Genomic DNA, 24,422 nt, shown 5'->3' with positions numbered 1-24,422 from the left:
TTGTGAGAAGTGGGCTGTATTTGTGCATTGGACGCTGGGCTCGGAGACGATTGGTGGCGGGAGGTGTGGCGAAGGTGGGTGAGGGCACTCGGGGTGTGGAGAGAGAGAGGCGGTGTGGAGGTTGGGGGAGGGTGCCTAAAGCAGGCTGCACGAGCTCTTCTCCCGGAACGGGTTCGCCTTCTGTGAGTGGAAGCCCACGAGCAGGTAGTCGTCACTCTCGTGGTCCTGGATGTACTTCTGCACAGGGGGGATGAGAGACCCGGCACAAACTTGAGAAAAAATACTTGCTAGGGCAGCTGCATGCCACAGGGTGCCACTGAACTGTTGGTGGTGGCTTGTATGTGTTAGGAAGTTAATAATGTCTCCAAACAAAAGGCAGGACTAAATCTGAAGTTTTTTTTCTGCACTAGGCCACCATCCATTCTGTTTTCGAGGAAGGAGCTGGCTTATCCCCAAAATAGTAGGTTTTGTAAATTTCCATTTTTTTGTTGCAGACATTTTTAAGATCATGAGACCAACCAATGAGCAATAAAATGAAAATTGTGGCCAACCGATAAAAAACAGGAGCCTAGCGGCAAGTATTGGAAAGTGAACAGGGGCAGCCAATATTTTGGTTCACGTCAAAAGAAAGAAATGGAGCTGGGCAGGCCATGCAATGCATAGGCCAGACAACCACTGGTCTAGCAGAGTTACAGAACGGGTACCAACGGAAGGAAAGCGCAGTCGGGGACAGCAGAGAACTACCTAGTGCAATGTCATTAGAAAATCTGAAGGCATAAAATGTCAGCTGGCACAGCCGGACAGGGGTAAGTGGAGATTGCTAAGAGGAGCCTACGTCCTACAGTGTACATAAATAGACTGATGATGATGAAGTACAACCAGAAAGGTAATAACTGGGCAATATTTTATCCCCTGCCCCACTGCCCTAGAAACGGAATAGCAACCAATCTCGAAGGCCATGCTTTCCTGTACTGCAAGTACTGGAAGTGATGGCAGGCGCTAGCTTCAATGCTCACACTTCTAATAACTTACCATGACTTGTGCTTTGATTTGAAGGGTTATGCCTCCCACATATTCAGTAAGTTGTTCACAGAGCAATGCCATTGGCATGGGCTCTGTGGGTGACCTACTATTCACCTTTCATTCCCATCAGAAATTCCCATGTTCCTGCTACCACACAGACAGTGCTAAAGGATGATCTGACTGGGCTTATTTTTGAGCCTTTGTAGAATGGCACAATGACTCTGGCAATACTCGCAGTTTCTTATGCTCTCTCATAAGCTCTAACAGGCTTCTGAGGAACAAGGTGGCAGCAGTGGCCCAGCAAACACACCTTGAGGTCTTCAACCGCCGCAGACACCTCCATGCGCTTGAGGCCAGCCTCTCTGCGCAACTGCTCCACTATCTTTCGCTGCTGCTGCAGGTTGGACATCTGCAGATCAAACAGGGGGGTCAATCAGGCCTATTTTGCTTTGTGTATTACCTTGCACAATGTAGAGGAGTGACAAGAATAATAAACACGGTCAAGGCCATGCCGAGGACAAGGGATGCCCATGTTCTGTTTCACTTAAGATGTGCAATTTCATGAAAGCCGTGGGCAGTGACAGTCAGTCAGCCATCAAATCGCTCAACCCATCTGCACATGAAAGCAGTAAGCGCCCAGAGCACAAGTTGTCTTAACTGCAACTGTCATGATCATCGAAGTATACAAACTTTTCCAATTAAGAATGAAGGCAATGCGCAACTGCCTTCCCACTTGCATGACCTGCAAGTGCAAACTAGAGTTTCACAAGTTTCAAGATTACGGCCAGAAGCAAAGAAATTAGTGCACGTTAACTTTAGGAGGCTTTCAATATCAGAAAAGGAGGCACGGATTGTATCAACAATACTCCTGTGAGGCCATCTAAAGGCAAGGCTCATTTTAATAAAGTGAAGCTTTCTTTGCCTCTTCTCCCAATTTTCCAGGCGCTGCTGCTGTGATGGTTTTGCTGCGCGTGCTGCTGGGTTCCTTGCAACACCACCAGATAGCACTTGCCGCTGTGGCAGCATTGCACAGTTTGTGCGTATGGCACATGCTGTGCACGCAACAAAAATGCAGGTGCAGGGCTATGATAGTTAGTGTAAACATTACAATGTTCGATAGCCTGAAGAGAGCGCTTGGAGCTGGCGTCTCAGCAGCAGGCTCGCCATGCGTGCAGAAGGAGCACGTAAGCATGCGCCACCAAATGGGTCCAAAACGTACACTCAACATCAAGAACACCCAGGCCCGAAAGAAGCGTTGTGCGGAACAGGAGCGTCTTCACTACACAGCAAAATGTGGTGCAGACAGCGAATGTATGTATACAATGTATACATACAATTTTATAATAATTAATTGAATTACACACAGCCCCATAATTAAATTAAAGCTTAACACTTCTGCCATGATATGATGAGCCATGTGTGAGGCAACGATAATGCTCAACCATATCAGACATTATGAACAATGACACACAACGCCTCAAGCAAATATGTCTCCCTGTCTGTTCTGTGGACTTCACAGAACATCACCGTAACACCAACTACGTAGCATCAACTACGTAACATCAACTTACTAATAGCGTATTGAACTAAACGCTGAAGAAATTACGCATTCAGCACCAACATCACCACTAATTATGATTAATCAAAGCAAACAGCAGACAAAACTTCACTTACATCGACTCTCACAGCACATGGAATCCACCGATTTTTTTTAGCCTTTTTCTTTGTCTTGATGAACCTGTACGCAGGTGCATTCTATTTTGTATGTATTTTGTGGTCTTCTAATGGACTATAATAAACCGGTTGTGAGTGTAGTGCCCATGGTGTGCTGACTTTTGTCTTGCAAGTTTGATTGCACCACAATGACTTGACAAAGAGAGAACATGCATATTCCAGAGCAGCTAAACTGGAAAATCAAGATTATAGTATCGCCATTAGGATGCAAATAGGCAGGGCGAGAAGGCAGTTTAGTTGCATGAAAAAACAGGATTAGAGCTGCACTGACACAGAGGCAATTGATAACTCATTACAAAGTTTACAGGAGACGAGGGGTGCTGTGTACAGTTGACCGATTCTTTAACAGTACCACGCAAGTGTGTACGTCGAGGGAACGTGTCCTTTAAGAAGCAGATGAAACTGTCATACAGAGAAGTGGAAAGAAGTGACTGCTACATGCAACCTTGGCAAGAACGTGATAGTCCCATCGGTCACTGTATACACATTTGCATATGCGACTTGTTGCCACATCTGTACAGGTGCAGACAAAAGTAATTGGTGCAAAGGAGCTGCGGCCAAACTGCATACCAGTGCCCTCGAGCAGGCTCAGGTAGAAGCTAGAAACTCTATTATGCATGTATTCAGGCCAGCGTTGAGGGTCAGTCCACATCTCTTGATTTATTGCTTTACTCATGAAACACAGTGTTGTTCACAGCTTCTGCGATTGAACACTTGTCAGCGGGGTGGCACTGATAGTGTAGTTGTTAATGTAGTTTGCATCGGCTACACATGCCCCCACGGCACAGGCGAGTCATCGCACCAGCAAATTTTCAGCTGCAGAAACTGTGAATGATGCTGTAATGCATGGGTAAAGCATGGATCAAGAGATGCGAACTCACTATCAGCGCTGGCCCATGCATATGTGTGACACAATTTGTAGCTTCTTCCTGAGGCTGCTAGACAACACTGGGATAAAGTGTGGCCACAGCTCCCGTTAGCACATACCTGCACAGTGGTGGCAAAAAAAAAAAAAAAGATGCCACGGACATTGCGCTTCGGGCAAACTGAACACTTTGCTTACCAAAAGTGCCTTCATTTCACTTCAGAGTGAAGTGTATCGCAAGACATGCTCACTTTGCTCAATGCACAATTATGTTTGATGGGATGTTCGACAAGCCTCGTACTCTCAGCAATGGTGATAGTATAATTTGTCTTGTCTCCCAAAGGCTTTCAGCCAATTACTTCTGCATGCACTCTGAGTAGGGAATTCTTCTTTAAGACAAGACTCGGGATGACTGACTGCACAACAAATTGATACTCAACTGCTCCGTAATTACGATGACTCAATAGGTAATGCAGAATGCACTATCCTACTACTTTGACATGCTTTCAATGCAGACTGCAGCGGCTTGAAATGAAATTATGTAAATTAGACACGTTTACCGTCAGCCAACCTGATGGGGGAAGCTGTCATAGCCAGTCACGGCCCTCAACGAATCCGACCTGCAGTGAAACTGCCGAGCATAACCGAAGCAATAGGCATGACAGAACATTTAAGGGTTCAGTTTTAAAAAAAAAATGCTTAAAACTTCCGTGCAGTGGCTCTCGATCAGCATTGAGTCAAGCGTACTCGAAAGTGTTCGTGCGACAGACGAATTAAAAGGCTCTAATGCGCAATCGTAAACAAAGAGCTCATATAAATAATATAGTGCTTAGGCGTTAACCGAAATCGAGCGCATTTTTGCACGCGCAGACGATGACAAACCTCCGAAAAAGGGTGCGGCATGAAGTACAGAACGGGTAGCGCTGTCACCTACAAGAGCTGCGTCTCGGCACTTCTGCGTGCCGATGCTCATTTCCTGTCGCAAACTCCGCCGGCGGTGGATCACGTAAGCCGGAAGCCAAACAGCAGTTTGGAAAGTTTCAAAGGCGCAGCGCCGCTGCCATCGCCCGTCGAAAGTATGACAGGCAGGGGGCCATCGGGAAGCGACACACGACCTCGCATGTGATCGCGACCACGAAGGAAATTGTAAGCGATGGAATATTCTTTCAAGAGGACTCCCCAGCATCGGCTGGCCCCGAATGCAACGAAATCGTCAGTAAAGCAGGGTACAGGAACGAACATGACGAGTGCCGGAGGGGTTGGGCTCGTCGACTCCGCGCAGGTTAGAACGGAGCTTCCTCGACTGCCAAAGCACACGAAAATTCTACGGAACGTTCGTATCGGCTACATCGAAAGTTCCAATTTTTAACGAGGTAACGTGGTCGTGCAAAGAAGCGAGAACCGTACCTTTTATACAGGGAGATTCTGAGGCACTGCCTTGGACTTGTTGCACTTCCTTCTTAGTAAAGATGGCGCACCGGAAACAGGATGCCGACCGTAAACAACGCTGAAACAAAACTTCTCTTATAGTAATTTTTAGTATCCTGCGTTATTTTAAGTTATTACTATTATGTGTGTTGTATTTACTCCCAAGTAAGCTTGTTTTGTTATGCTTCTGGCTATTCAGTATAATCTGACGTTAGTACTGACGTCAGGGGTCCTATCCAATCGCAGTATTGAAACTGAAAGCGAAAAGCCGCGAAATTTTAATTTTCATCTCGGCTCCGTCACTTTACGCATCATCTACTCGGACGTCTACCCCGATGATGCGTGCCCCTCGTGCGGGATCACGGCGACCCTCGCACACGTGCTCTGGAAGTGCAGAAACGCTCCGCCCAACTCTACCTCCGACAAGTGGAAGAAGACAAGAAGCCCGCTCCTACAAGACTAGCAATGGGCCGTCCAGCAGGCTCGCGCAGCGGCCGCCAGGTAGTCCCTGTCGGTCCCTGCGTAAAAGACGCCCACTGCGCGCTGAGGTGCGTCCTGCAGGACTTCCATTAATGTTTTTCCTATCCAATCCAATCTCGGCTATGTGCTTTTTGGTACATTCGACAGGTCAATTGCTTTCGAGCGCTCCAGAGTGATCCGATGGCACGGTTTACACTCAAATTATCACTCACTCAATTATCAGGCGCCGGCACATACTCGGAAGTCTCATCTGGTTCATTCAGAGTGCTAAGAAAGCTAGGAGGGGCTGTCACTTTTGATGTGGTAGTGCAGACGGGATTCAACAGAATTTCGGTCAGATGGCTTCTCCGATTGCTCTGGGAGCTGCGGAAACGTTCGGCTCGGGCAAGCTTTCTCTGGTTCTAATCTTGAGAGGGCTCCACATCGCTGCAAACCAAACCGAGGAGCAGTAGAAAACTGTCGATTGTGCCAGACGTAATTTCTGCAGCAGCCTACAGATGCAGCGATCGCTTTATAGCATGTCTGGCCCTAATCGATTTCTAGGCGTGCTTCACTGTCCTGTCGGTGCATGATCACTTTTTTAGGCCCAAACGCAACCGCAATGAAGGAGTTTTAGAACGCCGATAGTTTTCGCATTCATGTGGAATTGGGTAACATGCTATACTGAGATTCCAGCACTCATTAAAAAAAAAGAAAGATTCTTCTTGGAGGTCAAAATTATTCCCCATTTTCCGAGAGTCTCCCACATCCTAGCTGACGCTTCGCAACAAGCATCAGACAGCCTTTGGAACGCGAAATACAATGCAGTTAACTTACATCGACTCGTCTTCGTGATTTCTGCTCTCCCTTAGACTGTCTGCAGCGCTAATCTCTGATAATGAAAGTGAGCCAGTTTACACTACATTGTAAGCTTTGCTGCACGTGCAAACGCAATAACTGAGTCGATGGTGGAAGTAGGCTCAGCGTAACGCGAGTTTATGTTGTCTCTCTCGAAACTGCACTATAGCGGAACAATACACGAAGAAGTGAAAAGAGAACGACGTGGTACACGCTAGACCGTTATTTACCACATGCATTTATTTTGCACGTAACAAAACATTTACCACAGAGAAAGCACGTGGCACCGTTTAGTCGCTGCCCTTGGCATGGAGCCGTGACCTGTGGACGCCGCAGATCCCCTTTTTTGTCGCCATATAGTCTCTGCTTGCATGTTCACGCTCTTGGTACATTTTGGTGCACGAGCTAAATAAGTAAGCAGCCACTGAAACTTAGACGTTGTTTTGTTAGCTCTGTTGGCTCGTCCGTGTCTGTTCGATCTCGACAGTATATACGATGTTTAGTCTCAACCACATGGCGGTATTATCGGTCAATCACTTTCGCACTAGGCAAAGGCAGCGTGCTGCTTTAGCACTGCGCCAGTAGTACTGTCTCCTGTAGACACCTACGCATCCGGGGCGCTACTCGTGAGAAATCTCGCGAGTATTACTGTACCCTCAAACCTGACGGACCGCGAGATTATCGCCCCGGAAACAAACAAAACCCAGCTCTTGCGTCACGTTAAGTCTTCTATTTCTTGTCCAGGACAGGCGTAGGTGACCCTTAGAGTTATGTCCTTGTGAGACCTGTAGTACATTGTAATGGATATTGCCGTCAAATGTTTTCCAAGATTAATTCGATTATACGCACAATGTTCATCCCGGATATAGAGTCATAAAGTCGTATCAGCGCGGAACCGTGTGGCAGTGGTTGAGACATTTTCTTGCTGACAGCTTTCCTGAAAAAACTGTCATCAATTTCTAAGGACGTGCGAATGGTAAGTTTTGAAACCCAATCGAATACCAGTCGAACCAAATTCCGAATGCTTTCCGAATAATCAACAGGCCGTTTTTCACAATCTATATAAAACGATCTTCACGTCCTAGTATTGTTAACGTTAGCAAATCCACCAAAGTGACGTAGCGGCTTTGGTGTTGTGTTGCTGACTCCGAGGGTGCGGGATCGAATCCCTGCCGTGGCGGCCGCATTTCAATGGAGGCGAAATGCAAGGACGACCGTGTAGTACCATGCATTGAGTGCGCGTCAAAGAACTTCAGGTGGTAAAAATCAATTCGGGGTCCCCCACTAGAGCGTGCCTCATAATAATATCGTGGTTTTGGCACGTAAACTCCCAGTTTTTTTTTTGTTTTTTTGTCTGTGTGTGCTGACCAAGGTGTCAACGGGAATTTATGGCGCAGGCTCCTTTCTCAAGCTATATACCAGTCGGTATAATAACAACCTACTTGAAAGAAAGACTGTTATTCATGTCTGAGAAGAATATATGTAGCGTAGTTCTTTAATAACAATATTTGCCAACGACATCCGCCTTCGCAAATCTTCCCGTTCCTTATTTTGCCTGGCTGGACGCACTTTCCTCGAGCTGCACCACACTTTGCTATATCACTCTCTCTCTCTCTCTCTCGCTGTCTCTCCTGGAAGTACAGATGCCAGACATGCCAAATCATACCAGTTATGAAACTCTTAAACCAAGTTTGGTCATATCACGCGTAGTAGCAACATGCATCCCTTTGGAAGCCGTGCTTTGGCTACCCCGTTTCGTTTGGTTGGACGCCGCTTGCCACTGGTGTCCTGCCGGAGGGAAAGGGCACAGCGTCATAGGACAACACCTCCTAGAGGGTGTTGCATAGGAACGTCAGAGGAGGAGAAAGCGCTCGCTGATTGGTCTTCGCCAGCGCTTCCGGCACCACTGACGTCACTCTCAGAAAACTGGGCGATGAACTTGCTCGCATGTGGCAGCTTTTTGCTCTTGTCTTTTTTTTTTTCAGAAGCAGATAATTCATTTGCTGAACCTGAACACTAACAATTTCATACGCACACGTTCAATGATGTTTTCTTTTCTGGCCATTTCTTTTCACAAAGAAACATAATAATGACAGACCCAACAGACTTCAGGATGTTGAGTTAAACTGAAGTGGTGAATCGGGAATACATATAACTCTCAGCCTTACCGCGAGCGAGCTCTTGCTAATAAAGAAAGAGAACGATACACCGGCTTGAAGTTCCCGCACTATCGAGCTGACGTCATGAGGTCTGGACGTCGCCCTACCAACACCCGCGTTGGCAAAGGCTTTACTTATAGGAAGCTTCGATAATCTTTTATGAATAATAGTCCCAACGTGCGAGTTACTTTGAATTCAGTGACGTCATATCAACGTGCTGGCGCTGCGTACAGAGCGCGAAATTCGAAAACGCAAAACTTTGCGCTTCAATTCCTCCGCTAATGGTACAACTTTTCCCGTCAAACAAACGCAAATCGAATAACGAAAAAAATATCACGTCAGACTAAACTAAGTGTGGCTGTGTCTGTTGCCACGTGCAGTTATGGTGATGATTACTGCAAAGGGCAGCATTCCGGTTTGTCTGACGGAAAGAACACTGCGTAAACTCATTCTCCTCATCGTGATGCTTATATACACGTTGCCCAAAATCATGTCGATACGTCGGCGTGACTTTACCCTGAGCTTAAGGATGGGATAGGACATCCTCCTTCGATGGCGCGTACCCACTGCAGGGGACTGGGCAAGATATTTGGATGGTACTAGGAAGACGTTGACATTACAAAAACTGGCAAAGGTGTCAGATGGAAACGGACTGGAGTATTGCACGAAGAACTTGCGAGAATTCCTTTGAAACAATTGCCGTCGGCATCATCATCGTCGTCACCGGGACGAGCGCGAGCCAGGTACCTCGTGTCGTGGCGCACCAGCGGTGCCGGATCGGGCGGCGGCCCACAGCCCGGCCCACGGGGAGGCCGATGGCCATCGGCAGCAGCTCCGAGCGTTCCACGGACCGCCGGAGACAACCGCTACCCGCCCCGCACACAGCCCACTTCGTCGACACACGGCTGGACGTGAGTCCAACGGGGGACGCTACGCGGCGTGCTATACGTTGCACCGTCAGCAGACTCGCTGCTCGAAGCAGCTGCCAATCGCGCCACGCAGGAGAGCACCGCCCACACGAGGCAGCCAATTAAGCCGCGTCCCGTTATAGTATCGCGGGGAAGAGACGCGCGATGTCGTGACGGGTCACGCGTGGAGCATGCCGGCCTCCATGGAGCGTCTTTAACGCGCCGCGTCGTCTGCTGTCACGTCGGCCTCGGGGTCATCGGGCTGTTGACTGACGACCGCTAAGTAGCAGTTTAGCGTTTTGTAATTGCATTTGTAGTCGGAAGTAGGTAACGTGGAGATCCCGGCTACCGAAGATCCAACTAGTCAGTGGTGTGGCGATGCTGAGACGTGAAGCGCCAGGTCGACAGCTGAATAAATGTACGCTTCATGTGGTTAACATCGTCTCGTTCAAAACTGATAAGCAGCAGTTTAGCGTAACGAATTATATTTGTGCTTGCCAAGAAATCGGTAACGTGAAGTGACCGGCTGCTGGAGATGCTACGATGCTGAGAGATGTGACGCGCCGGGGCGGCGCGTGAGGAACCGCTTAATGTGGTTAACATTGTCTAGTTCAAAACTGATAAGCAGCAGTTTATCGTAATGAATTATATTTGCGCTTGCAAAGAAAGAAGTAACGTAAAGTCCCCGTCTACTGAAGATGGTGTGGCGATGTTGAGAGACGTACGTGACGCGCCGGGGCGGCGCGCGTGACAAAGCGCCGCATGTGGTTAAGCATCGCCTTCTTCTAAACACGCGCACAGCTCGCGTAACGTATACGTACACGGCTGCCGGAACTTCGGGGGGCGCAACGAACGTCGCACGCAGGGCCCGATGGCCGTGCACGAGCCCCACCCGGGCCGCCAGTGCCGGTCGGTGTCGTTCGACGACGGCAAGCGTCGCGTGATCGCCACCGACCTGGACCCGGAGGTGGACCCGCTCAAGCTCAAGCCCATCGTGGGCCGCGCGCCGACGCCCCGGCCTTCGCGCACCGACTGCGCCGTGTCGGCCACGCCGCCCGACGAGCACGGCGAGAGCTCGCGGCCGCCCAGCGCGGCCTCGCAGACCAGCCTCTCCTCTCACGAGCCGCAGCACAAGGTGCGCTGTGCCGTACATGTCTCCAACGTATACATATAGTATGCACGTGACGTCACATCCGAAGCTGTCGTCTGCTTCCGCTACCTTCCGCCATCTTGGGGAACCTTATCAACAGGCGCGCGCATAGGCCTATAGGTTCCCCAACATGGCGCCGCCGTAAACCGGAAGTCGCGGAGTATCCTTGAATGACGTACGTGCATACTATGTATACGGTGAGTATACGTACAGCTCGGACCTGCGTGTCTTCGAAAACACCTGTCGCGCCCTATACTCTCCTCAACGGACTTGGGATGATATGTTGTTCTAGACATTGCCAAACTCTGGCATATCGTTGATTTCGCCATCCTGTCACTTCTGATTGGCTCACGCTGCTGCTGCTTCTACGGCCTCTCTGATTTGCTCGAGCCACCAATGTGGCGGAATTTTCCCGATGTTCTGAAGAAGAGCGTGTGCAGCACCCTCGTGTGTCCGTTCTCGAGGACGTCGGCTTTCATCGTTTTCAAAATGAAGCTTCTAGTTATCGTAATACTATAGTTTAACACTAAGCTAGATGTAGGCTAGATGCACTATTATGTAGAGTGTTTGATCTGCCACCTAGTGTTAAGTACGTAGTATTTCGGATCAGCGAAAACTATAGTAGCGTCCGCAGCCACCTCCTGTTTTTACACTCCCCTCCCTGCCCAGCCTCCCTTCGCAGTCATCATCATCATCAGCCTGGTTACGCCCACTGCAAGGCAAAGGCCTCTCCCATACTTCTCCAACTACCCCGGTCATGTACTAATTGTGGCCATGTCGTCCCTGCAAACTTCTTAATCTCATCCGCCAACCTAACTTTCTGCCGCCCCCTGCTACGCTTCCCTTGGAATCCAGTCCGGAACCCTTAATGACCATCGGTCCCCTTCGCAGTAAGGGTGACCGTATCGCTGTTGCGGAAGCGTGATTTGTTCATAAAGCGTACCTTGGTTAACATTGCTCTTCAGTGACTCTTGCAGAGTTTGTTGTGAGCTTTTTAAGTCAAGTATGTATTGTAGTTCGTTGAGAGTCTAGTCTGAACTTCAGTCAAACAAGTGCATCGAGTGAACGCGACTTGCCAACCTACACTTGTGCCATTGAATGAATACATGTGCCTATAATTGACGTTATACTAATGAGTTCTTTATGTAAATACAGAAAAAAAATGCTCTCAACCGTAATGACACACCGCGTAAGTGCTACTTTGTTTCTTGAAATTTCGCAGAAATTTGCCCACACTATTGCGCGCCTCCTGCTTAAAGAAGGGAAATTGGGCGACACGGGGTACGGATGGGATCCAATGTATTCCAGTTGACCGTCTGTGCGTGGCACGAGACCTGCCTAGAAACTTATCTATGCGTGTGCACCTACTTCATTCTTTAAAGCTGGCTTTTCCGCAATAAGGGTCTTTGCGCGGAGAAGCGCGCGTCAGTTACTCTTACAGGGACCTCAAAGGGACACTAAAGTGAAAAATGATTTCTTCTGCATCTGTAAATTACCGTTCTACAACACCGAAAACACCACGCTTACAACGATAAGACGTTTGGTAAGACAGAAAAAGCGCAAGAACGAAATACGTGTGGCGACGCCTACTTAAGTTCCCGCACCTGGGTAATGTGACTTCATGGATTTTGATGGCATCTTCTAGGGCCTACTAATTATATATAGCGCTAAATATTGACTACATTGTGTTCTAATGGAACCAAATATTAAACATGGCAAGTTTCGGGAACCTTTATTCAGCCAACGCGGCCCAAATGCGAAAATATACTTTGCGATCCCTGATGTCACGCTGACGTACCCGCTGGGGCTTCGGCGCGAAATTCAAATACTGATACTTGGACCTTCATTTTATCATATAATAATCAAACTATTTTTCTGAAATGACTACTTGCAGGGTTCTCAAACAATGCTTCATTAGTCTAAACTGATTCATTGTTTCGCTTTAGTGTCCTTTTAAAGCCCAAGTGCCGCGTTAGCGATTTTGTGCGCGACAGCGACGAGCGACGGCTTCGAGCGACGAAACAGGCTATCGCGCGAACGGATCACCCGTTCTTGTCGCTCGATTTTGGAAATTTAGAATTCGTCGCTCATCGCCCGGAAGTGCTTTGAGCGACTAGCCAACAGCGCGAGCCCCCCCCCCCCCCCCCCCCCCACCCGAAACAGGATGTGCTACATCAGTAACATACTACCGGTTGTCTCATGGAACGAGCAAACGACCTCATTTTGATACGTGCAGGGAGGAAAAAGAAAAGGTACTGCAAGACCTTCATAAAAATTCTGCGCTGCTCTGCACAGTAAAACAAATGAACTTAAACTATTAAAGCATGCGACACGCCGCTTTCCCTGCGCGTATTTGCTGGCCTCATACCGGCAACACTGGGGAGACGTCGCTCAAGGTTGTCGATCGCGTGGGGTTCGATTTGTAGGCGACGAGTGGATGTTGAAAGTGAAGCGCTGTGTCCATTTATCTGTTTCTTCCTATGTCCTCGTACAGTCGCGCTTATACGTTCTACCATCGACGAGTGGACGCGTCATCCATCTCCATCGTGCCGTCGCTTGTCGCTGGCGGGATCGCTTGCACGAAGCCTATGCTTAAAGAGAAAAGTCATTTCACGTGTATCAGCAAATTACCTTTACACCAGTACCGAAAAAATCCACTCTTACCGCAAGGAGACGCTTGACAAGCCAGAAAATTAAGATGCAAAAAGGATAAACGTCGTTTCTCCCGTCACACGCATCCTAATGCTGTGTATCTGCCACGCGCCCATTCCACTACGTATGAGCGTTCTTTTTTTTCTACACACAGCCCATGAATGGAATACCGTTCCTTCTGACATCGCCCTCATCACTGACATTTCTCGTTTCAAAGCTGCCATCGAAGACAATCTTTCAAGTCAGATTACCCAACCTGACACGCTGTTTTTTTTTCTCTCATGTAATATCCTGTTCAGGGACCTTTGAGGTATAATAAATAAATAAATAAATAAATAAATAAATAAATAAATAAATAAATAAATAAAAAACACGGTTGGAGACGGCGCCTTGAAATTCGCCCACCGGCTAGCCGTGACCGCATGGATTTCGATGCCGTCTCTTCGGCCCTAGATTATTTTTATCGGTAATAATGAATTATATTGCATTCTACAAGAGCTTAGGAATCAACAACTTTTAGTAAACCACACGGCCGATACAGTGCCATACGTGACGTCATAGTTACGTAACGGCCTTGAGGTTCCGGCGCGAGAATTCGTTTCTACACCAGCAATATATTTACATAATAATAATAATAATAATAATATCCTTTATTTCATGAAAATAGTACACATTCAAAAAACCCGTCAGCCCAAGCCATGGAGGCTTGTCGGGCTGTACTCGGCAGTCAGCGACAAGTACTAAAAGAAATGAAATAAAGCATGGTTAGCAAGCCATAAACTGAAGCAATTTACAAAAAGCAAACTACAACGAAAAAGGAGGCTACAACACAAAAGCAAAGTACCACAAACAAAACGTTAGCTACGAGCAAACGCAAGCTAGAAAAGATACAATGTGAAACAGACAAGGATACACACCAATCTAGACCAAACGAGACTAATCGAAACTATAGGACAAGCTCTAGTGAATGACAACTAAACAGAAGAATAATTAGTTTTGAGGTAGAGCTTGAGTGTCCGTTTTGATGAGATAGAGTACAGTTCAGTGGGTAAAGAATTAAAAACGTTAGGAACATAATATTTTCTGGTAAAACGACCAAAACGGGTATAACACCGCGGGGTAGTGAACGTATTATGGTGCCTCAGTGGTCTGGCAGGAATCAACGGAAAAAGAAAATCACTGTTCCATAAATGTTTTATCACCACAGTTTGGAAAAATAATGCTTCAAATGAGGGTAACTGCAAAAAGGAAAATAGGTTAGTATTAGGAGGAATGGTCTCATTGTATGCAACGTTGCGAAGAACAGATTTCAGAATAGAATTCAATTTTGCGCGCGATGTAAATGAACAGTGATAAAATATGGTAATTCCGTATCTGAGATAGCTGTACACAAGTGCGTGAACAATGACTTTCCGGACAGAAAACGGGAACAGGTATCTAGAGTTATACAGAAGACAGGATACTGAACGTAGCTTTTTGCTAATACCTGTAAAATGAGTGTTCCATGTCATATGAGAATCAAACATGATGCCTAAATATTTTACATTAGTTGCGAACTCTAATGGTATGCATTTGCAGTTTATACAATTAGAGTTGTGAACAAAAAATGGCACAGGACGATCAATTTTTTTTATGGGGATTATGAAAGCAAACTAGTTTTGTCTTTTGTCTATTAATTCCAATTCCGTTACTTGTACACCAATCCATTACAGACGTGGTATCTGCTTGAAGGTTATAAACGCATGTATTAAATGATGCATGAGTCGATAGAAGGACAGTGTCGTCGGCGTACTGGAATATGCAGCATTTTGATACAATTTGAGGCAAATCATTGACGTATAGGTTAAATAAAATTGGAGACAAAACAGACCCCTGGGGAACACCCGATTTTAACATTATTTTTGTACTGGAATAGTCACCTATGCGCACCACCTGAGAGCGATTGCTAAAATAACTAGACAATAACTTTATAAATGGGCCCCTGAAGCCAATTCTTTCTAGCTTATCAAGAAGTAATGTGTGAATAACGGAATCGAAAGCCTTACTTGCATCTAAAAAAAGAGCGCATACGAATTCATTATTATCAAAGGCTGAATAGATAGCGTCCGTAAATTCTTCTAGTAGTGAAATAGTGCTTTTTCCCTGGATGAAACCAAACTGTGCTTGTGACAGAACATTATTTTTATTTAGGAAATTGGTCATCGTTACGAGCAGGTGTTTTTCAATTATTTGACTGATTGCAGGAAGAATGGAAATCGGTCTGTAGTTCTCTACTTTGCTATGAGAACCACTCTTATAGAGCGGCTTAACCACAGCCACTTTTAAATCGTCGGGAATAACGCAATGATCCATATACCCATTAATAATGAAGAGAAGAACGGATTCAAGCACAGAAAAATTACGTTGAATATCATGAATGGAGATACCGTCTATACCAGGTGGTTTCTTAGGTCTAAAGCTAAATAAGATGCTGTGCAAGTCTGCTGCAGTAACCGGTGGCAAGAATGCCGATCGTACAGTATTAGGAACAGCGCTAGACGCATCTGGAGCAAAAGGCTGAAGATGTGTAGACACTACAGAAAAAGAGTAATTAAATTCTTGAACGGCTGACGTAAGGTTGCTGAAATGTTTTGCGAATACTTCTTCTAAAGGTTGATTGGTGTTTCGTCCGAATACTTCATTAATAGCTGACCATGTCTTTTGGGGGGAGTGTTTGCTTTCATAAAAGATCTTGGTGTAATACTGACGCCTTGCCGACCGAATCATGGCATTTACCCTGTTCCGGAGCGATCTGTACAGATCTCTAAGGTGTGTATTGTTCGGGCAACGCTTACAACGTGACCAAAGGGCATCTTTTTCTTTAATAGCCGTCAGTATATCGCACGTTAGCCATGGAAGTTTGGGGTTGCGTTGTTTCACGGTGATTGTTTTCTGGGCGGTAATTTTTAAAGAACGGATTGCATCAACAAAATGCGTATAAGCGGTGGACGTCGTGACATTACGTAAAAATTTGGTCCAGTCATAATTGGCCACAAGACTGTCAAATTTAGCGATATCAAGGATGTTTAGGCGTTGAAGGTTAGGGCGGGATCTAAAGGGAACTTGAAACGCAAGATGACAGCCTACAATATAATGATCGGCCAGTTTACACTTTACTACCGCTGAAACAGTGCTAGCCAATGGGGCTCTTACATTCACATGGTCAAGGCAAGATGACACCATTTTGCTTCCAATGTATTCCTCTCGCGTGTAGGCACTAATGGTTGGACTGACTCCCCATTTTGACAGAATGTTAAGGTACTCGCAAACCACTGGCCTTGATGGCGATAGAGTGTCAATATTGATGTCCCCAATCAGACAAAGTAGACTATTTGGCGATAACGAGTGAAGAAGATAATTTAATTCTGTTAAAAATTATTTGCATTTTCTGAAGGACGCCTGTAAATAGAAACTAGGCTGATATCAGCATCAGGCACTACAATCTTTAGCGCAACACACTTGGCAGAGGTGAATTTTGTGGCGAACGATAAAACTTTCAACCTTTCATGCACAAACACCATGATGCCACCTCCTCTCCCTATCTGTCGTGTGAAAGAATAGCTGGAATATTGCTTAAGCGGAAATAGGGGAACCAAATCGGCATGGATGTTGATTTCCGTTAGGACGATTACATCTAGTATGTGGTCAGTGTTATGGAAAAGAGCAAGAAACTCGTTCCAGTGACGACGAATGCTACGAATGTTCATGTGTACAACCGAAAAAGTTCTGTCCCCTTGAAGCGATAGGCTGCAGACGGCAGCTAGATCATTGCACTCGTGAAAGACAGTGTTCATTGCCGAACAAGCCTATCAAGGTCGGCAAAACCATTGATACGTATTAGAGGTGTGCCTTCTGATCTTCTGACAAAAATTTTTCAATTTCTTGACCACACAAATTTGTACTCCCTTTCTTTTCCCTTTTGTCGCGCAGCCCAAAACAACTGTTTGTTAAAGCCCGTTAGATTGTCGCAGAAAAACAAGGGAGGGATATATTTGCTTTCAACTAGGGACCGTAATTTCGCACGTGAACTCATCCATTTCTCTTTTAAAATTCTACTTACAAACCTAACCAGCACGACAGGTGCTCGTTCACGCTTTGCTGGCATTCGATGGATGGCTTCCACATCAGAATCATCAAAAGGCACTTCCAGCTTTTGTGCCAAGTCAACATCCATAGTCGAACTTTGGTATAGTCGGACGCGTATACGGGGACCCAGCTAACTCTACCGCGCCTGTTCCAATAAAAAAATAAATAAATAAAGAGATTAAAATAACGACGTAGTATGCACGTACGTCATTCCAGGATACTCTGCGACTTCCAGTTCACGGCGGCGCCATGTTGGGGAACATATAGGCCTATGCGCGCGCCTCTTGATAGAGTTCCACAAGATGGCGGAAGCAGACGACAGCAAGGATGTGACGTCACGTGCATACTATGCATACGATTTGAACACCTACGGTGTTCGGACGTCGGACCTCTAATGGCTGAACACCGTAGGCCTTATAATTGTACCTTCCACGGTGTTATTTAAATTTTTTTCGCCGAGCAGCTTGACTAGCGTTAGCTGGTGGTACGCACGGTATACCACTCGAGTTGACCGAGCGTCCGCCGCGGCGCAGGACGAGCTGGCGCTGAACTCGGAGGTGCTCATGATGCGCCTGACGCTGGAGTGCGCCGGCGAGGCGGACAAGGAGCGGGTGGCCGACGAGTCGGTTCTGCGGCGAGAACGCGGCGAGGGGCTGACGGAGGACGCCCGGGCCGCCGCCAAGCTGCTGGCCGACGACCTGACCAGCGAGGGTGGCGGCAGCTGCCTCACCGAGTAGCGGGGACCGCCTCGCCCGCCGACCCGTGGTTGATGGCGGACCACGCGTCGAGCGAGGTCGTCGGCGCAGGGCGTCCGTCGTCCCGCGCTGCCGCACTTCACCGAGAAAGGAGCCACGTCTGTTCTCGCCGCCGGTCGAGACCGCAGAGCCGCCTCGTCCGCATCCGCCCACCTTGACACCCCCCCCCCCCCCTTTACCCGAAATACAATTCTTCTTCTCGCGCTGAAACCCGCGGGTCGTTTGGTGAAATCGAGACAAGGAAAATGAGTCTGTCCTTGTCTGACGTTGCTATATCGTCTGCTTGTATACCGTATATGTCTGTGCTCGTGCCAGATTTACAAACCAGTGATGTTCCAGCTTCTAGTTTGCCCTTATTGGCGGTGCCAGTGGCTAGACGCGTCCTCGAGTACTATCGCGGACGTTGTCAAATCCAGCCCCGCTGCCATATCGTCAAGTTCGCCATCTTGTCATTTCTGATTGGCTCACGGAGTTGCTAGTACCACTCTGATTGGATCAAAACTTCAACGTGGTGGAATTCGGCAGCGTCCGGATGAATATCGTCTCTGTTTAGCTCACAAGCACGAACATACCAAGCACCTACCTGCAAAACTCCTTCCGGGGGAGGGGGAGATGTTTATTGGATTGGGTTTGGAGGGGAGGGGGAGATGGAAGCGTACGGAAGCAAGAGAGACGGTCAAATAGCATACTTTTCCCCCACTTTTCACCGAGCAGGACGAGTTCCCTCTTTGTCCCACAGGTACAACGCCTCTTGGTGGAGGTCTACCTGCGCAGCTACACTGTACATCGTGTCTATCTGCGCAGCCACCGTCTACACCACCGCCCTCCCTCATCTCGGTCAACTGCCTGCACCCTACACTGCACCAAGGTCGCGAGAATATATTGGAGGTGGTGGAAGCTTGATCCCGGAAACTTGTGCGGGCCCCTGAACACCCGATCTGTACGCGGAAGAGCCGATTTGTCGCTTTTCTCGTCTGTTCGACGTGTGTCTTTCCCTGGGTTAAAATGCTGAAAAAGATTGCGTCTCGTTTTTTAAGGCTAATCCTTCCTTGCGAAGCCTCACGGGCTTACCTGACCGTGGCTGCGATGTTGCCGTCTTGACGAATAGTTCGCACGGAGGACAGCACTGCCACCGTTACTATATCGTTTCAGGTGTTTATGGTGCTCGCCTTGCTTTCTGCGGAATTACTCAGTGAGGAAACAAATGATGCGCAAATATATCTTCATTGAAACAAGCATACGTCATTAAGATCACTATTTCTTTATTAAATCAAGCCTCTCTATGGTTACTTTCCTAGGGTTTGAGGTATGGCGCATATCTGCTTCGTCGGTGTTTCGCCAACTAAAGCGCAGTTTACTGTTGCACTGTCTACAGGATTCGTCTGCTCTAGTCGGCGCGGCGACCCTGGATGCAGTGTCGTAGCAAAGGTGACCAATCCCAGAGACGGTATAATGCGTGGTCACGCGATAGGGGGTTCTCCGTGTCTTGCCGTCTCCACTGGCAGTTGTAATGCTTACGGCGCAAAGCGCTTTGCAGAATATACTCAGTAGTATGGCATAGTTATTTGACCGTCTTCACGAAAGCTTCGATTCTCACATTCCAACATGTGGGTTGGATCTGCATTTTCTTAACAGTTTTTTTTACGTAGCTTAAGCGCCTTCAAAACGGCTGCCGTGTGTTGGAACACGCTACTGCCCTCCCTGAAACGCTGATTTCTGTATCTGCTGGCAGGCCGTGAGAGGAATTTATGCCCAGCGTTTATACAATAAACGTTGCTTATGCTTGCGCCGTTGCGGCAGCAGCTCGAAACAAGAAAAATTTGCACTTTTTTCTTTGTAAAAAAGCAGGTAATGAACTATGCCAATTGTCATACTGAACGACGTAAACTCCAAAATGCGATCTTTCTGCAAAATTTGAGCAAGAACAGTGCAGTGGTGAGCGCAAAGCGTTTTTTCGAGCATGCGCAGCGAAATATGCAGGACCCTGCATAGTGAGACTACAGGAATTAATGTTTACACCGCAATACGCATGCACCTGGTCCCCCTCGAACCTCATAATGGTGTGACGTAACGCTAACGCATGTCTTTCGCATTCGAGACTAAATCACCATTGGCTGTATAGGAGCCCCGCAAATGTTTTACGAAGCACACTGTACCGAATGACAGATGTTACACTCCTAAGCAAAATTACACCCTTTGGGTCGTATCTTGCCACACAACGATAATCGTCATCTGTCTCGTCCGCATTTCCTTTCTTTCACGCTGCGAGCCCGGTACTTCCCAGTAACGAACGGCCTGCGCGTTATAATGACATAGCATTCCCGACAGGAAAGTAGCGGGCGCGGCGTTTTCAAGAAAGCAAACGCAAGCAAGGCAGATGATTATCGTTGTGTGACAGATATACACCCCAAAGGGTGTACTTACTATCAGAAAGTGTATCGCTGCGTGGCAAATATATACCCCAAAGGGTGCAACCACAGTGCTTTCCTCACTCTTAGAAAAATTTACACCCTTTGGAGCTTATCTTGTCCCACAACAATAACCCGCGTTTCCTTTCTTTAACGCGGCGAGCCCAGTACTTCCCAGTCACGAACGGCATGCGCGTTATCAGTGTGACGCAGCATTCTCGACAGGAAAGTAGCGAGCGCCGAGTTTTCAGGAAAGGAAACGCAAGCAAGGCAGATGACGATTATTGTTGTGGGACAAATATACACCTCAAAGGGTGCAACTGTTTTAAGAGTGTAGTGTGGCGAAAGGGTGTAATTTCGCTTAAGAGTGTACAGAATGATACCACACACTCTTAGAAATATTTACACCCTTTGGGGCGTATCTTGTCTCACAACTATAATCGTCATCTGTCTTGCCCGCGTTTCCTTTCTTTAACGCTGCGAGCCCGGTACTTCCCAGTCACGAACGGCATGCGCGTTATCAGTGTGACGCAGCATTCTCGACAGGAAAGTAGCGAGCGCCGAGTTTTCAGGAAAAGAAACGCAAGCAAGGCAGATGACGATTATTGTTGTGGGACAAATGTACACCTCAAAGGGTGCAACTGTTTTAAGAGTGTAGTGTGGCGAAAGGGTGTAATTTCGCTTAAGAGTGTACAGAATGATACCACACACTCTTAGAAATATTTACACCCTTTGGGGCGTATCTTGTCCCACAACTATAATCGTCATCTGTCTTGCCCGCGTTTCCTTTCTTTAACGCTGCGAGCCCAGTACTTCCCAGTCACGAACGGCATGCGCGTTATCAGTGTGACGCAGCATTCTCGACAGGAAAGTAGCGAGCGCCGAGTTTTCAGGAAAGGAAACGCAAGCAAGGCAGATGACGATTATTGTTGTGGGACAAATATACACCTCAAAGGGTGCAACTGTTTTAAGAGTGTAGTGTGGTGAAAGGGTGTAATTTCGCTTAAGAGTGTACAGAATGATACCACACACTCTTAGAAATATTTACACCCTTTGGGGCGTATCTTGTCTCACAACTATAATCGTCATCTGTCTTGCCCGCGTTTCCTTTCTTTAACGCTGCGAGCCCGGTACTTCCCAGTCACGAACGGCATGCGCGTTATCAGTGTGACGCAGCATTCTCGACAGGAAAGTAGCGAGCGCCGAGTTTCAAGAAAGGAAACGCAAGCAAGGCAGATGACGATTATTGTTGTGGGACAAATATACACCCCAAAGGGTGCAACCGTTTTAAGAGTGCAATGCTACTGCATTTAAAATGCCCTAAACTTGCTTGAGTTTTAGCAGAACGTAAACGGGTATACTCCTGCGGTTCGTTACGGCCAGCATGCGAGCATACAATTTTGGCATGCCTACAATTTTTGAAGGCTGCATTTCTTGCTGGTGCAAGCAGAACATATCGTAGCTTCTGATAGGCGTAAATGTTAGCCCTAAAATACTGCTTGAAAACGCGTTCCTATTTATTTGCGGTTTCAGTTGCTTAGGGAGAGGCGCTGCGATCGCCGAGGAGTGTGGACGTGCTCGCGTCGGCTCCGTGTTCGTGAAATGATTTTGCAGCATTTTCTTGCGAATTGTGGCCTAATTTTTACACCAGTCGATCCGTGAAGATACCAGGACTCCGTAGACGCCTCATTTTCAGGTGGGACACTCCATTTCCCTGTGCTACGGACATTTTCCTGTGCTGCGAACGTTTTTGTGAATCGCCCACGCCGCCGCCGCGCGTGCTCGCCGGGCGCACCGGATGCGCGGCGCGCACTCGAGCGAGCTCCGCACCGCCGATCAAGTTTCTCTGCCCCAGCAACGAGCATGGAGCTCGAAGTGGCCGCCGAGACGGGCTGGCGAACAACTCGCCTTCGCCAACCGGCGAAGCTGAGGGACGACTCTTCACCCCAGAATGACTCTACCCAAACCTCAAGCACTCGTTCTCGTTCCAAGACCAGGCCACCAGTCAAGGCACAAGTTCTAAAGGCTGGACGCATGCCTCCGCTACCTTCCAACCAGATTAAGATCATCATTCGCCCCAAGGGAGCCCTCAACATCGCCAAAATTGGTAGTCCTACCGTGACTACAGCCGTTCTCCAAGCCGCACAGCTCAGCCCAGCAGATATTATACAAGACACGGTGTGCCCCAACACCCAACAAAATATTATCGTTGTCTGTACACCAAGTCTGCAGAACGCCGACCGGTATGTCTGCATAAAATCCATTCAAGTCAATGGGGTCACGCACGATGTTAACGCGTATGAGACGGCCGCCGAGGACACCACGAAGGGAGTCATCCGCGGAATCCCCCTCTCCGATACCCCACAGCAAGTCAACGCCAATATCGTCAATACCCGCAACCCCCTCGCACTAGCCGCAAAACGCATTGGAACGACAACCACCGTTGTTATCGCCTTCAGTGGCCCCGACGTGCCATATCTGGTCTGTTACGGAGCTACCTTAATCCCATGCTCATTATTCCGCAAGCAAATAGAAATTTGCTACCAATGCGGCCGCCTCGGACACCGCATGGATGTCTGTCCTTTTCCAAATAACAAGATCTGCAGAGGTTGTGGAGTCCGCAACCCACCTCCCGATCACACGTGTAACCCGAAATGCTCACTGTGCGGCGGCCCTCATCTTACAGCGGACAAATCGTGTACGGCTCGCTACAAGACACCATACGTTATTCGCAAGCGCATTGGGGAACGCCGAGCTGCAATGCAAGCCACCCTTCAAGAAAGCGACTTCCCGCCCTTGAACTCCAAGCCCCGCTCCAGATCCCGGACTCCATCACGCTCGAGGCAACATTGTTCCCGGACCCCTTCACGTTCGAGACAGCGCCGTTCCCGATCCAGATCTACCTCTACCCCACCCGCCAAGTCTCCTATTAACAAGGTGAGCTTCGCAGAAGCCCTTAAGGGCGCCTCGCGAGAGGGTCGCAACACATCTTCTCCACAGTCCACGAACACCAATGATAACGCAGAAATAGCTCACCTCAAAAAAGAAAATGCCATTATGCGCGACCTAATTCACAAGCTCTCGCAAGAGGTTCGCGATCTTAAACAATCCAAGACACCCGCCCCTACACCACCCGCCGAAGCGCCCCACTCCTCTAGCCACGACGCTCCATTGACACCAGCCCCCAAAAAGCGGGCCCTCCAAGAGGGAGCCACGGGCCAAGTGCGCTCAGAGGTTAAAGACATGCTAGTCTCACTTCAAAGCGCGATGACCACACTCCAGAACGCAGTCGAATCCATGCAACACGCCGTTCTCGCACTGGCACAGCGCGTCACAAACATTGAAACCCACCAACAAACTCTCCCCATGCCCGCTCCTCCTACCCTCCAAACCCCAGCACTGCCCCTGACGGCATCCCCCAATCCCCATCATGGCCCACACTAACAGAGATACACTTATCTGGCAGTGGAACTGCCGAGGCTATCTCCGCAAACAGCCAGTCATCCGTCAACACCTTCGTACCCTCACCCGGCAACCGGACGTCATCATGATTCAGGAAACCCATATCGATTCGGTCACCCTCCCAGGTTACCAACCTTTCATCCCGCCACATGCTTCTCGCCGCCTCTGCACTTTCGTCCACAAGAGAATCACCGCCATCGAACACAATCTCCACGACCGAAACATCGAACACCTTCTCGTTGAACTTATCCCCACCAAGAGACGTAAGGAAAGTATTTTTCTCCTTAACGTGTACAGCCATCCCTCTGCCAAAGTTCGAAGCCGTTTTCTCACCCTCTTCAAGAAGGCCCTTAACGTAGCTGGCACCAACCCCCTCGTTATCGGTGGAGACTTCAATCTCCCCCACACGGTATGGGGATATGGCTACTCGACGACG

At 48.0% G+C, this 24,422-nt stretch overlaps 2 protein-coding genes across 2 annotated transcripts; one reads left to right on the top strand and one right to left on the bottom strand.

Moving 5' to 3' along the window:
- LOC135907189 (guanine nucleotide-binding protein subunit gamma-1-like) lies at positions 1–4,644 on the bottom strand. Its single transcript, XM_065438868.2, has 3 exons — positions 4,505–4,644; positions 1,334–1,432; positions 1–237 (listed from the first exon to the last, which is right to left on the bottom strand). Exons 1-3 carry the CDS (start codon positions 4,523–4,525, stop codon positions 136–138), a joined length of 222 nt encoding a protein of 73 aa, XP_065294940.1. The 5' UTR covers positions 4,526–4,644; the 3' UTR covers positions 1–135.
- Positions 4,645–9,256: 4,612 nt separating this feature from the next.
- Positions 9,257–18,326, top strand: LOC135907208 (uncharacterized). Its single transcript, XM_065438893.2, has 3 exons — positions 9,257–9,437; positions 10,300–10,569; positions 17,895–18,326. Exons 1-3 carry the CDS (start codon positions 9,342–9,344, stop codon positions 18,096–18,098), a joined length of 570 nt encoding a protein of 189 aa, XP_065294965.1. The 5' UTR covers positions 9,257–9,341; the 3' UTR covers positions 18,099–18,326.
- Positions 18,327–24,422: the final 6,096 nt, after the last annotated feature.

The sequence above is a fragment of the Dermacentor albipictus genome, chromosome 9 (assembly GCF_038994185.2).
Source record: "Dermacentor albipictus isolate Rhodes 1998 colony chromosome 9, USDA_Dalb.pri_finalv2, whole genome shotgun sequence".
Classification (NCBI taxonomy): domain Eukaryota; kingdom Metazoa; phylum Arthropoda; class Arachnida; order Ixodida; family Ixodidae; genus Dermacentor; species Dermacentor albipictus.
Note: the sequence above shows the minus strand (reverse complement) of the source record. Positions and strands in the feature narration are given on the sequence as shown.